The sequence below is a fragment of the Peromyscus eremicus genome, chromosome 6, assembly GCF_949786415.1.
Source record: "Peromyscus eremicus chromosome 6, PerEre_H2_v1, whole genome shotgun sequence".
Taxonomy (NCBI): Eukaryota; Metazoa; Chordata; class Mammalia; order Rodentia; family Cricetidae; genus Peromyscus; species Peromyscus eremicus.
Genome location: NC_081421.1, coordinates 104259983 through 104274739, shown reverse-complemented (window position 1 = coordinate 104274739; position 14757 = coordinate 104259983). Strand labels below are relative to the sequence as shown.

The 14757-nt window shown below is 38.9% G+C and overlaps 1 protein-coding gene and 1 pseudogene across 1 annotated transcript in view; one reads left to right on the top strand and one right to left on the bottom strand.

Moving 5' to 3' along the window:
- Arhgef38 (Rho guanine nucleotide exchange factor 38) overlaps nt 1-14757 on the top strand; it is a 117404-nt gene that overhangs the window by 79370 nt on the left and 23277 nt on the right. Inside the window, 2 exon segments of the mRNA XM_059266280.1 lie at nt 9425-9624; nt 11740-11873. Of these exon segments, the coding sequence (XP_059122263.1) occupies nt 9425-9624; nt 11740-11873 (334 nt within the window).
- On the bottom strand, nt 374-773 carry LOC131913575 (large ribosomal subunit protein eL27-like; annotated as a pseudogene).

Genomic DNA, 14757 nt, shown 5'->3' with positions numbered 1-14757 from the left:
GCTCCATTTTCTCTTTCCACCCAACTTTGGGTCTTCTTTTTCTACCTATCAGATGTAGTTTGTGCTGCCCACACCCATAGTCTCACTGGTGTGTGGCTTTCCCCTGGAGCATGGTTGACTTGCCGGAAGCAACATTTTTAAAGAACACCGACTCCTCCTCTCCAATACCTATCACTTGCCAATATCTCCTTGGCTAGGAGTGGGACTTCCTGTCTACCGCCTATCTCCATTCTGAGATTTAGTCTCGCCTGAGCTTGCACAGGGCTTGTGCATGCTGTCACGGTTGCTGCGAGCTCATGTGTACATCTGTCCTGCTGTGTCTGTAGTGCTTACATTCTTTTTTTTTAATTTTAATGATGGAAGCTAAATATACCTAAAAACAAAGCTTCTGGAAAAACCATTTGTTCTTTCCTGTCTTGTATCATTCCTCAAACTTGACCTTGGCTTTGGGCCTGGCCTTTCGTTTCAGAGCTGGGTCTCTAAAAATAACTTCGCTGACAACAGTTTTATCTGAGGGGTTAGCCACAGAGGACCATGTGATGATTACAGTTATAAACTTTCACAAAGGACTTGATCTTTGATCTCTTGGCAATTTTCTTCTTGCCCATGGTAGCTGTCACTTTTGGGGGACATTGATCAATTCCAGCCACCAAGGCGTGGCTGTAAGGGTGATCTGAGGTGCCATATTAATGTTCTTCATGATGAGTTTTGCACCCAGATTAGTGTCTAGCCAAGACCAGTGCCACCTTCCTGGGTTTCATGAACTTGCCCATTTAGGCAGCAAGCAGCTGGTACCCCAGCTCTTATATTCTTTATGCCTCCTTTTCTGAAATGAACCTTGAGCCTTGGGATGAAGAATGTGATATATGTGTTCCATTCAATTTTGAGCATTTCACAGTCTCATTCTCTGCCCCTCAACCAGTTGTGGGTCTCTGTTAATCACTGTGGTAGTTTGATTGAGATGTCCTCCCCGCAGAGGGCATTTGAATACTTAGTCCCAGCTGATGGCTCTGTTTGGGGGAGGTTTAGAAGGTGTGGCCTTGCTAGAGGAAGTAACTGAGTGGCCAGGCTTTGAGAGTTAAAATCTCGAGCTACTTCTAGTTCCGTCTCTCTGTTTCATGCTTGTGATTACTCAAGATGTATACTCTCAGTTTGCTGTTCCAGCTGTGATGCCTGCCACTTGCTGCCACACTTCCCAGCCATCATGGACTCTAAGTCCCAGTATGATGGTGATGGGCTCTTAGCCCTTAACCCCCAATAAAACTTTCCCTCTACAAGTTGCCTTGGTGTGGTGGTTTGAATAAGAATGTCCCCAATAGGCTCATAGATTTAAATGCTTAGGCACCAGGGAGTGGCACTATTAGGAAGTGTGGCCTTGTTGGAGTAGCTCTGGACTTGTTTAAGGCAGTGTGTTACTGGGAATGGGCTTTAAGGTTTTTAAAAGCCCAAGCCAGGCCCAGTATCTTTCTCTATTCCTTCTGCCTCTGGATCTAGTTATAAAACTCTTGGCTCCTTCTCCAGCACCATGTCTGCCTGCATGCTGCCATGCTTCTTGACGTGATGATAAAGGACTAAACCTCTGAAACTGTAAACAAGTCTCAATCAAATGTTTTCCTTTATAAGAGTTGCTATGGTCATAGTGTTTCTTCACAACAATAGAACTTTGACTAAGACAGAAGTTGGTACCAGGAGTGGGGTATTGATGTAATAGGCCTGACAATGCTTCTTGTTGAAGGAATGTGGACTTTTGGACTTTGGATGAGGAAAGCAGTTGAAAATTTTAAGTGGGGCTTAATGGGGCATACTAGTAGGAGCATGGAAGACACTGGTACTGAGAGCAGTATAGAATATGACATCCTGGCTCAAGAAGCTTCAGAGGAGAATATTAGCAAGTGGCCTAGAAACCTTTCTTATACTATTTTTGCAAAGAATGTGGCTACTTTTGGCCCTCGTCCAACAGATCAGTCTGAGGCTAAATTGAAGAGCTTGGGGTTAATTGATGTCGGCAGAGGAGATTTCAAGTCAGCCTAGTATTGACTGTCATGTGGTTATTAGTGTTCACTCTTATGCAGATCTATAAGGAAAAGGAGCAAGCTGAGCAAGGAAAAGCACAAAATGTACAGTTTGAGGAGAAATGGGGAACCAGGAAGTATATTGGAGTTAAGTCCAGTGCTCAAGAAGATAAAAAGTTTAAAGAAAGGCCTGACCCTAATTGGAATAAAAGGAGTAGTGACTTCAGGGCAAGACCCCACCCAGCTAAGCTTCAACTTCTGAAAAGTAATTAAAGAAAAGCTTAGTCAGTGAAGGAAACAATCAACAACAGAAAGCTGATGCAGATGTAGTTGAACAAGAGGGCCATGTTCCAGCCCCAGCAATCAACAGAACTTAGCAGCTTCCACCATGTAGTTCTGGCTTTAGAGTCAACAATATAAGAAAGGGAGTATGTAATCTTCCTCTGTGACTAAGGAAAGCCACTGAAGCCAGGCATGTGTCAAGGGTGTCCCTGAATAGAGGCAAAAAGAGGCAATTGCATGAAACTATGAAGGGGAAACCTGGATTGCCTTGGAGACCACAAGATGCTGCAGATACTGGAATTGTGGGATACTAGCCAAGGAAAGCTGAAGAGTGGATGTGGAACCACCACAAGAGAAAGAAGTATATTACAGTCAACCAAGCTGAAAGGAGTTAGAGATCTGAAAAGCACTTTGATATCAGATGTGGAGATGCAGAATTTGGAGTTTGCCCAGCTGATTTTAGGTCTTGCTATGGTCCAGTGTTTCTCCATTATGTTCCCTTTCCTCCTTTTTAGAATGGTAATGTATTTCCTGTGCTATTGTGTGGTGGAAGCATGTGATCTGTTTTTTTATTTTGATTTTACAGGGGCTTACAGTTAAGAGATTGCCTTGAGTCTCAGAAGAGACTTTGAACTCCAAACTTTTAAAAAGTGTTGAGACTGTTATAGACTATGAGGACTTTTGAGGTTGAATGCATTTTTGCATTATGATATGGCTATAAGCCCATGGGGGACAGGGAGTGGGATGTTGTTTTTTGAAAAAGAATGTCCCCCATAGGCTCATATATTTGAGTGCTTGGTCACCAGGGAGTGGCACTACTAGGAGGTGTGGCCTTGTTGGAAGAAATGTGTCACTGTGGGTGGGCTGTGAAGTTTCAAAAGCCCAATCCAGGCCCAGTGGTTTCCTCTCTTCCTGCTGCCTGCAGCTCCAGACGTAAAACTCTCACATCCTTAAGCACCATGTCTGCTTGTGTGCCACCATGTTTCCCGCCATACTGATAATGGACTAAACCTCTGAAACTGAACACAAGCCCCAATGTTTCCTTTACAAGAGTTGTCATGGTCTTGGTGTCTCTTCACAGCAATAGAACTTTGACTAAAACAACTGGTCATGATATTTCATCACAGCAATGGAAAACTGACTTGTATAATCACCATCCACTGCAAATAGAAACTTCTCTGATGAGGGTTGAAATATATATAAATGGATGGGCATAAAGATAAGTCATTACGAATCAATTTAATACTGTTTCCTTTTAGCAGAATAATAGTAGTAGGTTCTCCCTTGGGGTCTATAATCTATCTAGCAGATAACATAATTCTATACATAAAAGACCCTAACGACTTCATCAGAAAACTCCTACAACTAATAAATACACACAGCATGTAACACCATACAAAATTAACAATACAAAAATCAATATTCTTCCTATTTTCAAATGACAGACACATGGAGAAAGAAATCATGGAAACAGTACCATTCATAAGAGCTTCAAAAAAATAATACCTTGGCATGACTCTAACCAAGGAAGTGAAATCCTAGTGCAATGAGAACTTCAGGATCTTGATAAAAGATATTGAAAAAGATAACAGAAAAAGGAAATACCTCTGATGCTTATGGACTGGTAGGATTAATATTGCAAAAATGACCATCCTACCAAAAGCAACCTACAGATTCAATGGAATCCTGATGAAAATTTCAACAGAGTTCTCCATAGAAATTTTAAAGAATCATAAATTTCATATAGAAAGGCAAACAACCCAGGACAACCAAAACAATTCTGAACATAGAAATACTTTGGGAAGTGAGACTCTGTCTCAAAAAAAAAAAATACTGTGGGAGGTATCACCATCTCAGATTCAAGTTATACTCCAGAACTATAGCAATTTTTAAATTTTAACTACTTGTAAATATGTGAGGGTGGGTTGCTCACAAAGGACAACAGAGGGTGTTAGATCCCCTGGTACTGTAGTTACAGCAGTTATGAGCCCCCTGACCTGGGAGCTGGAAACTGCACTTGGGTCCTCTGCAACAGCAGTAAGTCTCACCGCTGAACCACCTCTCCATGATTGTACTTATTTATGAGATACAAGCTGGTGTTTTGATGAATATCTAGATTTCATATTGATCAATTTAAGCTACTTAGAAGCAACACTTGCACTACTTTTTTTTAAAATAAAAATAAAATACAAAAAAACATAGGAAAAGCTACTGAATATTTCTGAACAAATCAGAATTTTTTGGGTTTTGTAATCAAGCACATTACTTGTAATAAATAAGTCTATGATTGCAAATTTACTATAGACATTATTGGTGCATGTGATTTCAAGAGTACTTTGTTTCCAGTTTTTCAGAGATGATTTTATGTATTACATTACTACATATACTTTACCAAACATGTGGCAAATCCTAATATAATTTTAATTAAATTTCATATGCCAGGAAATCCCAGGAACTGCTCATCATTCCTACACTGGGATTGCTGGTGTGCCAAAGAACAGGTCTTCTTCAGCACATCTGTCCTAAAATAACAACCTTGGATTAGTCATAACAGTGAGGAAGGCTGCAATGATTAAAGCACAAGAAAAGCTTTTTTCTATATTATAGTGAAGTGTTGGTTGTCTTCATTGTGAAATCTTGTGTGATTTCAGAGGGAAAAGTCATATACATGTATGGCTTAGAAAGGAAATACTAAATAGTTTCATTAAATACAAAATAGTTGGCTTATAGGACAATATGGAAGTTATTTTATAAAAACAATATCTATACATACTGGAATGTATCCATTTTTTTCTAGAAAAAAAAGTATGTCTAGCCTGTTTAGTACTAAAAGAATGATAATGGGGCTGGAGAAATGGCTCAGCAGTTAAGAGCACTTGTAGCTCTTACAGAGGATCCAGGTTTGACTCCCTGCACCCATGTGATGGCTCAAAACCGTACTTGACTCCAGTTCCAGGGGTTTGGTGCCCTTTTCTGACCTCCATGTGTACAAGGCACCCAGGGCAGAGGGCAGAGGACAAGTTTAGACAGTCTATTTTCTCCTTTTACCATGTGGGTTCCAGGAATCCTCAGGCTTGGCAGTAAGTGTCCTTGCCCACTTAGCCATATCTCTGGCCCTGCTGAAGTTGATTACTGTTTTCAAAACATCAAAGAGGCTACCACTTTATAAATCTTTTGTTTCAGAAGGAAAGGGGACTGAAGAGGTGGCTCATAGTTAATATATTTGTCATGTAAGAATGAGGAACTGAGTTTGGATTTTCAGCACCCACATAAAAGCTGGACAGGTTGCAGTCAAGGGTTAAGAAGGCTCAGACAGGGAATCCCTGGAGCTTACTGGCCTGCCTGTCTAGACAAATTGGTAAGCTTCTGGTTCAGTGAGACTCTGTCTCAAGAAATAGGATAGAGAATGATTGGGGAAGGAAACTGATGTTGATCTCTACACACACTACCACCACTGTGGCTGCTGCTGTTACCACCACCACCATCACTGTTAGAATTTAGAGGTCACTGTTTATTTTCCATCTTCAACATCTGTGGTACCTGTGTGTTTCTCTGAAGGATTTAAGACTCTCCTTGTCCCCGGGGGACTGAAGTTTTCTGGGTGGCTAAGTGTGACTGTTTCATCTCTGGGCAATGGGTGCAGTCAGCTGCTGGCTTTTCTTAAAACTTCTCATGATGATTTCCTCCTCCTGCTGTGTTCTGATGTTTTATCCTAGGAATTCTACCAATACATACTAACTCCTAGATTCCTAGTGTACTTAGTTGTTATTTCTGCTTTTATTCTTTTAATTTCCAAGGATTCTTAATTCTTCAGATGACCACCCTTAGCTTTTTTTTTTTTTAGACCTCCCAAATTAGCCAGTTTCTGAAATAGTGTTTTCACTATCTCATTTTGATCCCCAGCCCTCTCGGCTCCCTACTCCTTTAGATACTAAGAAACTGTTCATGGTAAATTTTCTGGAATGATTAAGTATTGCTTTTCCATAGTTAATGCTTCTCTACACTCACCTACATGAGTTGTAATTCATTGTCCTCTTTTATTCTTCTAAAATTTAAGTTTTGTATTTATTTCAAGTTCCATATTTTATGGCAAATGCTATTTGTTATGTAGCTCTCTACAGTTTTCTTTATCATTGCCTTAAAAGTTCCATAAGGAGATTAAATTTTTAAAAGCTTTCTTTACAGTTCCTATAAAATAAACACAAATTTTAGGATTATTTGTGGTCATGCGATAGAAGAAATTCAAAAAATTATAGCTAGTCATTAAGTTATCATTTTTCTTCTATTTTCCCTCCACTTAAAACATACAGGCATATTTCACATGGAATATTCTTTCTGTTTTCCACCATACTTTTTACATTGTCTAAATATTATTTTTTCCTCCATTTTATTGGAAAAGCTTTGTGGCAAAACTAGATAGTGCTAAAACAAAGCTAACTATGTCTGATTAACCTGATAAAGCCCCAGTAATCATGTGTGATGAGATAGTGTAGCTGTGTCTGGCACTAAACACTTGTCAAGAAATTTGTGATACAAGAGGAAGCCAAAACAGCGTTGTATGTTAACGACTGCATTCAGTTTTGGCACAATATTGTGGAGCCCCACGACACATTTGGTTCCTTACTCTGGGGCAGCAGGTGACAACTGGCTGATGTGGGGATGTTATACATAGGACTCATCTGCCTCCACCGTTATCAAAACTTAATCTCACTAGAGGGGATTAGATATGGCGGTGAACCTGTGACACCAAGCGCCTGGAGTGCTGTTATCTTTCAACACATCCTCTATCTTTTCTTCCACAGTGTAGTCTGTCTGATGCAGATACCAGAACATTATTGATTGTCTCTTGGGCAACTGAAAAAAAAATATGTCTGAAGACAAAAGTACCTAGGAAATACCTCATTTTGTCAGTCATTTCTCAGATTTGCATTTACGATGCTTTAAAAAAACAATAATCATTTCTAATTATCACTGGAGTCATAAAACAAAGGTACTGGAAATTCGGTGCTAAAGACTGATAGAAGTAGTGATAACACTTGAACTCGATTACAGGCCCCGATTGGTGCGTGACAGATCCAGATACAGGAGGAAGCAGAGCGGCTCACGGGAACAACTTTGCCATTTAATACGTCTCTGCTTTTGGCTCTTTGTTTTCTGTTTGGGTTTTTATTGTTGTTGTTCTAGTTTTTAAAATGTACATTCCTGTATGTACACAGGAATGACTCTAAATAAATGATCTGTTAGCTTTTTTTCAAAGTATTTGATGACTAATTCTGGATGGTATTTTCAGTAGTTTTTTAATGATTACATAAATTAATGTTTGGTGGTAATCAAAGAATAAACTCAGGAGAAATTCTGACTATAGTCACTTAGATACCATTCCTAACTTATTTCCTGTCCCATTGGATTGTCTTCATAGGGTATAAACGATTGTTAAGGGATAATCTCTGCTTTGATACATTAAAAAAAAAAAAATGCTGCCAGCTACTGACATCCCCATCAATCAAAATGCTTTTAGTTGGGTTTTCAATATAATTGATGGTATTTCATCTACTTCGTCCAGTTCTTCTGCAAACCAATGATGTTTCTTTCCTCCCATCCCTGATCTCTCTCTCTCTCTCTCTCTCTCTCTCTCTCTCTCTCTCTCTCTCTCTCTCGATCCTCCCCTCTGCTTGCCTTTATCTTTGTTTCTTTATTGCAAACCTTTAGTATTTGTTCTGGTTTTCCTTTAAAAACGTTTCTGTGTGTTGTAGTCTTTGTATCTGTTAGGCTAGTGTAATTTTTTCAGGATATGAGTAGGCTCCTCCCTAAGTCATTTATTTATCCATTTTGAAATTGGGGTGGGGAGGGGAGTTTTCAAAAGCAAATAAAAGCACAAGACAGAAAGCCTGAAAACTCAGTGATTTCTCGGTCCAAATATGTGCATTGATAAAATGTAATCATGGTGGGAGATGCTGTGGTGATAGAGAAAATGGCCATAAATTGGAAAATTGGGAAATAAAATGATTACAGACAGTACTAAGAGAGATGATGAACACAAAATCCGAAGATGGAATAGAGATTGGTGTGTGTGTGTGTGTGTGTGTGTGTGTGTGTGTGTGTGTGCATGTACACATGACAATTAGCATCCCTTAGTTTCTCATTTGTCAAATGAAGACTTGAACTAGATGGTTTTTAAAATGCCTTTAGACCATTTTTAAAAAAAATTTAATTCACTTTATTTTTCAAATTACATGACTATTGTCTATCCCTATTAGTATTTTTTTTTAAGTACGAGTATGAAAAATCCACCTGTTGGGACTTAAAAGGTGTCATTATGTTCTGTATATCATTTTCTGTTCCCTAAATTGATTTTCAGAAGTTGCTACTGTCTGAAAGGTTTGGCAGTGGTTTGGACAGTGGCTTGACGGAGCTTGGGGCTTCTTTCTCCTGCACGACCCAGGCAAGTGGGAAGGCTCCCACCCTGTCTCAGAGGCACATACAGAAGTGCCATGTGTGTGTGCTGGCTGTTGCCTTACAGTGATGTGAAGAGCTACTGATTTCACCTGGGAGAAACAAATGAGGAAGCCATCTTGTTAGTGGCAGTTAGGGAAGTGTAGTAGTGATAATTCAAGCGTTATTCCCTGTGTTATAAATTTCTTCTGGAGTCTGTGGTAGGACCCCTGAATGAACAAATTTTCAGCTTGTTAGAAAAGAGAGGACAGTGTTTAGTTTTGATAATGGTTTTCAGGTAAAATATTTGAATTTTTCAGTAATGAGTTTATATTGCTCACTAGTAATAATAAAAATACAATGAAGGAATTTCATTTTTCTTGGTTGTCATGGGGAAAACATATTCTGAAGCTGGTATTAAAGTCTGTTGCATACACTGACCTACGGTAAGTAAAGCTAAACACGGTCACTGTTTGGTAGGTAGGTATATCTTATTTGTTTTCTTTTAGGTTTTTGTTTTGGTTAGTGGGATCTTTTAGCCTTGCTTCTTTTTGTCATTCTTTTAGCTCTTGTTTCCCTTTGGAAATTTTATATAATTGAAAGGAGAAAAACTGTTTTAGGAGCAATCATTTTTTTCATCACAAAATGAAAACCAAAGTTAGTAAACATAACATGGATATCAATGGTGTCTGTTGTAGAGGCAAACCAAACCTGCTGGACATGGGCTCTCTGATGATCAAACCTATTCAACGTGTGATGAAATACCCACTGCTACTGTGTGAACTTCGGAACTCAACCCCTCCCTCCCACCCAGACTACGGAGCACTGGAAGAAGCCTTCGCCGCTGTGAAGGACATTAATGTTAACATCAATGAGCTGAAAAGAAGGAAAGACCTGGGTAGGTGGAAGTGTGGAAGGCTGACTGTTCCCCAGGATTGGAGTGTTCTGTTTGTGTGTGACGATCACAGTGTCTGAATGGTTACACAGCAGTCAGAGTGAACACAATGATTTGAAATCTAGAGTCAGAGGACAGGAGCAGAGCGTGAGACTGCCTTAGTAGCTAGGTTCAGGAAAAGACCATTAAAAATATCCAAAACCAGAAATTAAAAAAACAAATCCAGCAGGTGCACTCAAGCATTCACTCTTACCTGACCGCTGTGTTCCTGGTGGTATATTGTGGGCATACGGTCCTCCTGCCACCAAATGTCTGCAGAGAAAGGAGGAGATATAACCCAGGATTTGCAGCCCTGGGAGGCTAGTGCAGAAATGGCCCAACCAGGTCCAGGTCCATGTGAAGGGCTCTATTTAATATATTTGACTCATTTGGTCCTGACACACAGGAATGAAGTTTGGGGTTGAGGACGGACAGGTTTATTTGTTTCTACAATTAACTAATGATTCTTAACTATTTTAAGCTAAGATATTACAATTATTGCCTTATGTTAAGTGTAGGTTTCATATACAGGAGTGCTAATTCTGTGGACCTCACGCATCCCAGGGATAATAGGCCTTCATCCTCCCAGTGGAATTAGTGATCATGAGGAGCTCTTATCCAAGATTGTGTTTCCAGTACGCAACCTCAACCCAGTCATTAAATAATGACAGGGGTTTAGAAATAAATGGTGTAACAACTTCATTTTCTTTGATTGGTTTTGTTTTCAAATAAGTAAAAAGCAAAATATTTGTTTTAGCAAATTAAAACCATAAAGAATATAATAACAAAGTAATAGAGTAAAAGATACCATAAGCAAAATGAAAAGACTGCATACGTAAGATGACTGCCTAGAATGTATTATTGTTATTATTATTTCAGTAATAAGAATATTCTAATAAAAAGTCAATAAAAAAGGACAATTCACAGGAAGCTTTGCTAGTAACTGGGGATTGAAAATTAAAATCACAATGATATGATATGCTCAATCTCTTGAGCCAGAGAATGTGTGCTGCTTGCCAGTACTATTCAAAACATTACTATACTTGGTCTTAGACAAAAGGTGGGAAACTGGTCAAAAATTGTTTTAAAGAGTTACATAATAATCTAGTAGTGGGTAGCAAACTGTGTTATGCACTATGATACAATGAGAAGATTAAAAAGCGATGACATAAAATACTTGTATCCACTGGTTTAATCACAAAAAAATTTTTGAAAGTTGTTTTTATTTTATTTTCTGAAATGTGGTTTAATGTAGCCCAGGCCAGCTTCAAACACGTTATGCAGCTGAGGCTGGCCTTGAATCCTCTTGCCTCCACTGTCCAAGTGCTTGGATTGCAGGTGTGTGCAACTAAGCTCGAATCAGTCTTGAGTTTATATGTTCAATATAGTACCATTCATGTAAAGCTTGAAACAGTAAATAGTACATCTTGTCTAACTCAATACGTACTATTGGCTTAACCCTCATCAACAGTGCCTATGACTGAACATCTTCCTAAAACCCTTACCAACACTGAATGTATCAAACATTTGGAACAAGATGAGGGGTAACAGTTATTTCAAAGAAAGGAAAACTCAAAGCGATACTCACCTGGCCCCAAATCACAGAGCTTGTGAAAAGCCAACCTAGGATTTGAGGCTGATGTGTGATGGGCTCAGTTGTCTTTTCATTACTTTAGACCCGATTTCCTATTCCAGAGACCCCCAGATAATATGCACCATTGGAGTGGAGGTGCTTTCTTCTTCTCTAGTACAAGGAACTTTCTTTTTTTTCTCTCTCTGGTACTGAGGGTAAAATCCAACTTCCTCCCCTGTCCAGAGATTTCTTTAGCATAAGAAGTAAATTAACTTGACCTTGAATAGCCTTGAGTAGCCATGTCCTTGAATAGCCGAGTTTCTGAAGGTCAATAGGTGCGGTACTTTGGACAGACTAGTCAATGGGGTAATGGGGTAATGGCCCCGGTAGAAGAGTTAAAATCCCCATAAATTCTATCCTCAATATAAATATTGGTCTTTAAAACTCTAGTGGAGTGCTCTCTGACTGCGCATAATCGGATGTATCACTGCATTCTTCCTTTTCAGTTCTAAAATATAAGAAGAATGATGAGGAAGAATCGCTCAAAGACAAACTATCTAAACTAAATATTCATTCAATTAGCAAGAAGTCAAAAAGAGTCACAAATCATCTAAAGATTCTGACCAGAGGAGAGTCACAGGTAATTTTTCTTCTTGGACCACCTACACTTCCTCAGGGATCATTAACACTGCCATTCTTGGGGGCCTTGGCTTTGCTCTTTCCATGAGTATATCTAGATCACAGAATCAAGGTAGTGCCCCAAGCTCTTCCTTTGGGGGTGTCTGAAGGTTTTAACACTACCTTAGCTTCCACAGGAAGGCAGAAAGAGGAGAAATAAGAATGGAAGACATATGGTAACCCGACACAGGAGACCCACACTCAACTGCTCACCATCTCTCCCTCCAAGGCCACTTCTTCCTCCATTTCAGTTTCATTTCTGCTTTAAATCTTTTTCTGTTCCTCTGGGATTCTCTTTATTTCATCTAAAAACAAAGAAGTGTTTAGATGCATAAGCCGGTGTGATTGTTTGGGTGTTCCTACCCGCTTCTCTTCCTGGAGACTCCCTAGATACACACTCTATTACTGGGTGACTGGTCCTTAGTGATCTCACTCAGCTGTTTAACATAGCTTGCATTTTAATCCCAACCTCTTATAAATAACCAGATTTTCAAAGACTTCTAAATTTTAATCTGCTTAAGGAGATTAGAGTTCCACCTATCTCAAGGGTACAACCTAGAACCCTCTATTTATACAGACATCCCAGGAGTTTTGAGGTTAATGAACATGAAGTAAGTGATCAGTAGAACATATCTTGAGAATGAAAGCAAGCTCATGGCCTGGTGATGCGATGGCTTCTCGCTGAAATTAAGGAGGACAGTGCTATATGTTGTCATCTTTTCTTCTCGGTTTCCCCGTGGCTGCAGCGGCTTTACCACATGTGGGGTACATAGTTGATTCTACCATTGTATTTATTTCTTTATCATTTTCTAGGGATTCACCAGGTCCATCACAAAGAGTCTTGATATGCAGCTATAATGTGGGAAGTTTGGGAAATTAATAGTGCATGGTGACTGATCAGGAAATGGATAATTGGGACATTTCAACTAAAGACAACAGTAATAAAATCAAATTGAAAATGAGCTGAAGGAGTCAGTAGCCCCCTGTAGGCATTTATAAACCTGTGCAGAAATTCTCTTCCATGCTTTGCGATTTTGCTTCTTACTCAAGACAGTTCTGCTGAATAGAGTTAGGCAGCTTCTAATCTGAGGCAGACTTTTGTGGGGACCATTTTATTCTTTCGCATATTTATCATCAGCTTTTTTTTTTTAAACTGTGAACTAAAAGTGAATTGTAGCTAAAATAGCTGAAGGGATATTAATTAGATTTTTCCTCTTAATCTTCATAGAGGATGTCTTGTCAGCAATGAAGCATTTCACTGTTAATCAGAAAATCAGCTGCATAGGCTGGACTGGAGAAGAGATAAATCTCAAATCAATCAATTTTGTACTTGTCAGCAGCTCAGGTGAAATATTGGTAGAGTTAGGGCGCAAAGCTATTACCCAGGAGGAAGATTCTATTCAATCCATCATATATGTATTGAACTTTCGTGTACCAGGCACTATGTGAGAGATTGGGAATACAAAGATGAACAGGTATAGATCCAGAATTTGGGCTGCCTTGTTTTTAATCCCAATCATATCTATAAATATGTTTCTCTAACTTGGTACTTTAGGGCAAAGACTATGTATCTGTCATAAAGAGATTCTTAAGCATAGTACAGCATAAAGCAGGACTGCATAGCATAACATAGCAGATAAAAACATGGCATAGCAAATACAGCATAGGCTACCAGTCAAGTGACCACTTATTCCATCTCTAATAATAATCCTGAGATGTGAGCAGATGGGATCTGCTTCATGAAATCTTCCAGGAACCCAGCTTGCCAAATTTTGTACAGTGTTTTCCCTAAACATATTGTCTTCAGCTGTTAATTGAAACTAGGCTGTTATTGTGTCTCCATTCAAGTCCCACAGACAATGTCACAAGGCCAAAACTTAGAAATGAAACAAAACACTTCCTTCACACTCTATTTGTCCATATCCAGTTACATGGGCAGAGCTAACTGCAAAGGAGTCTGGGAAACAGGGTCCCTAGTAGGGCAGCCATATTTCCAACTTAATCTAGTGCTGCCAGCTTTGTCATTGGAAGGACAACAGGGTAATATTAACATCCCCAAAGCATCTGTTTCTCTATCTCTAAAATGGGATTAATCATAATGCTTGCCCCATAGAATTGTGTAAGAATTAAAACGATAAAGTCAATGAAAGGTTTTGGCACAGTGTCTGAATATAATTAATGTTTAATAAATGTTAGCTATTGTTAGTATTAAGACAAACTTCTTAATCTTAAATACTTAGACTGTATCAGTGGAGAAAATTGCTTAAAAAATTAACTAAGGTTATAAGAGCACATAGGAGGAAGAAATTAATTTTCTTCAATGTGAAAAATAGTAATGAAAGTAGGATTCGTGGAAGGAGCAACTCTTGAATCTAATCCCTAAAAATAAACATAATCCTAAGGCAGAAAAAAGCAACAGCACATTTCATCAAAACAGCATGGAAAGGTTTAGTGATGGGGAGCCAGACCGGGGCAACATTTCTCACAGTGTAATCCTTAGTGCCTTCTGCAAAGTCATCTAGGTCTTAGCTAGCTACACAGAATAAAATGTCAGGAGGTAGGATCTTTGGAAACTCCATCTACAAAAATCTGTCCAAGCATATTGGTATATGTACACATAGAGTTGGAGCAAAGACATAAGGCCAAGGATACCTGGTTATGAATTCTGCTGCCTATTTAATTAAGATTTTCCCACACAAATAGAACTAAGGGATTCAAAAATAAAAGATTGTATATATATATACATATATATATTTATAGTTATATATATATATATATGTACACATACACACACATACACACACAGTTCTGAGGTCAACTATGTGAAATTAAGAAGCACATGGACC